The sequence below is a fragment of the Perkinsus marinus genome, assembly GCF_000006405.1.
Source record: "Perkinsus marinus ATCC 50983 genomic scaffold scf_1104296947814, whole genome shotgun sequence".
Taxonomy (NCBI): Eukaryota; Perkinsozoa; order Perkinsida; family Perkinsidae; genus Perkinsus; species Perkinsus marinus.
The window spans coordinates 1-952 of record NW_003210456.1 but is presented as its reverse complement, the minus strand read 5'-3'; the positions used below and the strand labels follow the sequence as shown (position 1 = coordinate 952).

Below are 952 nucleotides of genomic sequence, written 5' to 3'. Positions count from 1 at the left end.
ATACCACCACAATCGTAACTCACTTGCCGCTCCAAAAGTCACTGTCGCTGCCCTTGATAGCATTACGTGGCCTCGAAATACCACACTACGGAGATATAAATGAAACACCATTAAAACCAACTAAGCCCCACCTGATGATAGAGGTTCAGAGAGTGAATCTGAGCTCGGTCGTGAACATAGGGTAGATCGAAAAAGTCCCCATTGAACGTGACGGTGATATGAGGTCTGGTCCGCAGTAGTAGGTCGAAGAAGGCCACCAAGAGCTCCTTCTCATTATCACAGTTGATACACTCAAAGAAGCCTTCAAACTCTGACAATACACACAATTCAAAATTGACCACCTACTCTGATGATGATAGCAACCTCACCTGGTCTTGGCGAGTATTCAAAGTCTTCAATATAGCCATGAACCTCCTCACGATTTACTATTAGGTATCCATCCCCGTCCACCATCACAGAGATCATCATAATTTCATCCTGAACTCCAACAAGTCCTACCCACCCCGACGCCTGCTGACATTACTTGTTGTGCATCAGGGAACTTCAACGGTGCCTTTGAGGTCTCAATGTCCCATGCTAATATTCTCAGTGGTGGTTTCATAAGGAGGTCCTCTTGAACCGTAAGGGCTACCATACCCTGCATGCTATTCGACACCTTATACCACTTCCCACACCGAATATTGCTATCAATGCTCGTACGCACAGTCTGACCAACAGAGCGATTCCAGAGGCAGTAGACTGAGGGCAGCCCACATGGATCAGATCATATTCGAACAACCCAATGATACTATCCATCGGATCGGCGCCACTCCCTATACCATCCTGATCAAAAATGACATACAAAAATCGCTTCGCTCCGCTAACCCCACCCCTTCCTTGAAAGGGTCATTATCGTCCAGATGGTCAAGATGGCTGACCCTCAGCTTGTTGGCTTTCAGTATGCGCTCCAACG

General features: G+C 47.2%; 1 protein-coding gene across 1 annotated transcript; it reads right to left on the bottom strand.

Moving 5' to 3' along the window:
* Window positions 1-19: 19 nt before the first annotated feature.
* Window positions 20-822, bottom strand: Pmar_PMAR017405 (dna polymerase epsilon, catalytic subunit, putative; the record flags this gene model as incomplete). The annotated part of the gene is made up of 5 exons (XM_002779053.1): window positions 20-85; window positions 132-310; window positions 369-477; window positions 524-706; window positions 754-822. Coding segments are annotated over 5 exons (606 nt in total), but the record flags the coding sequence as incomplete, so codon positions are not given.
* Between the last annotated feature and the right edge of the window lie 130 nt (window positions 823-952).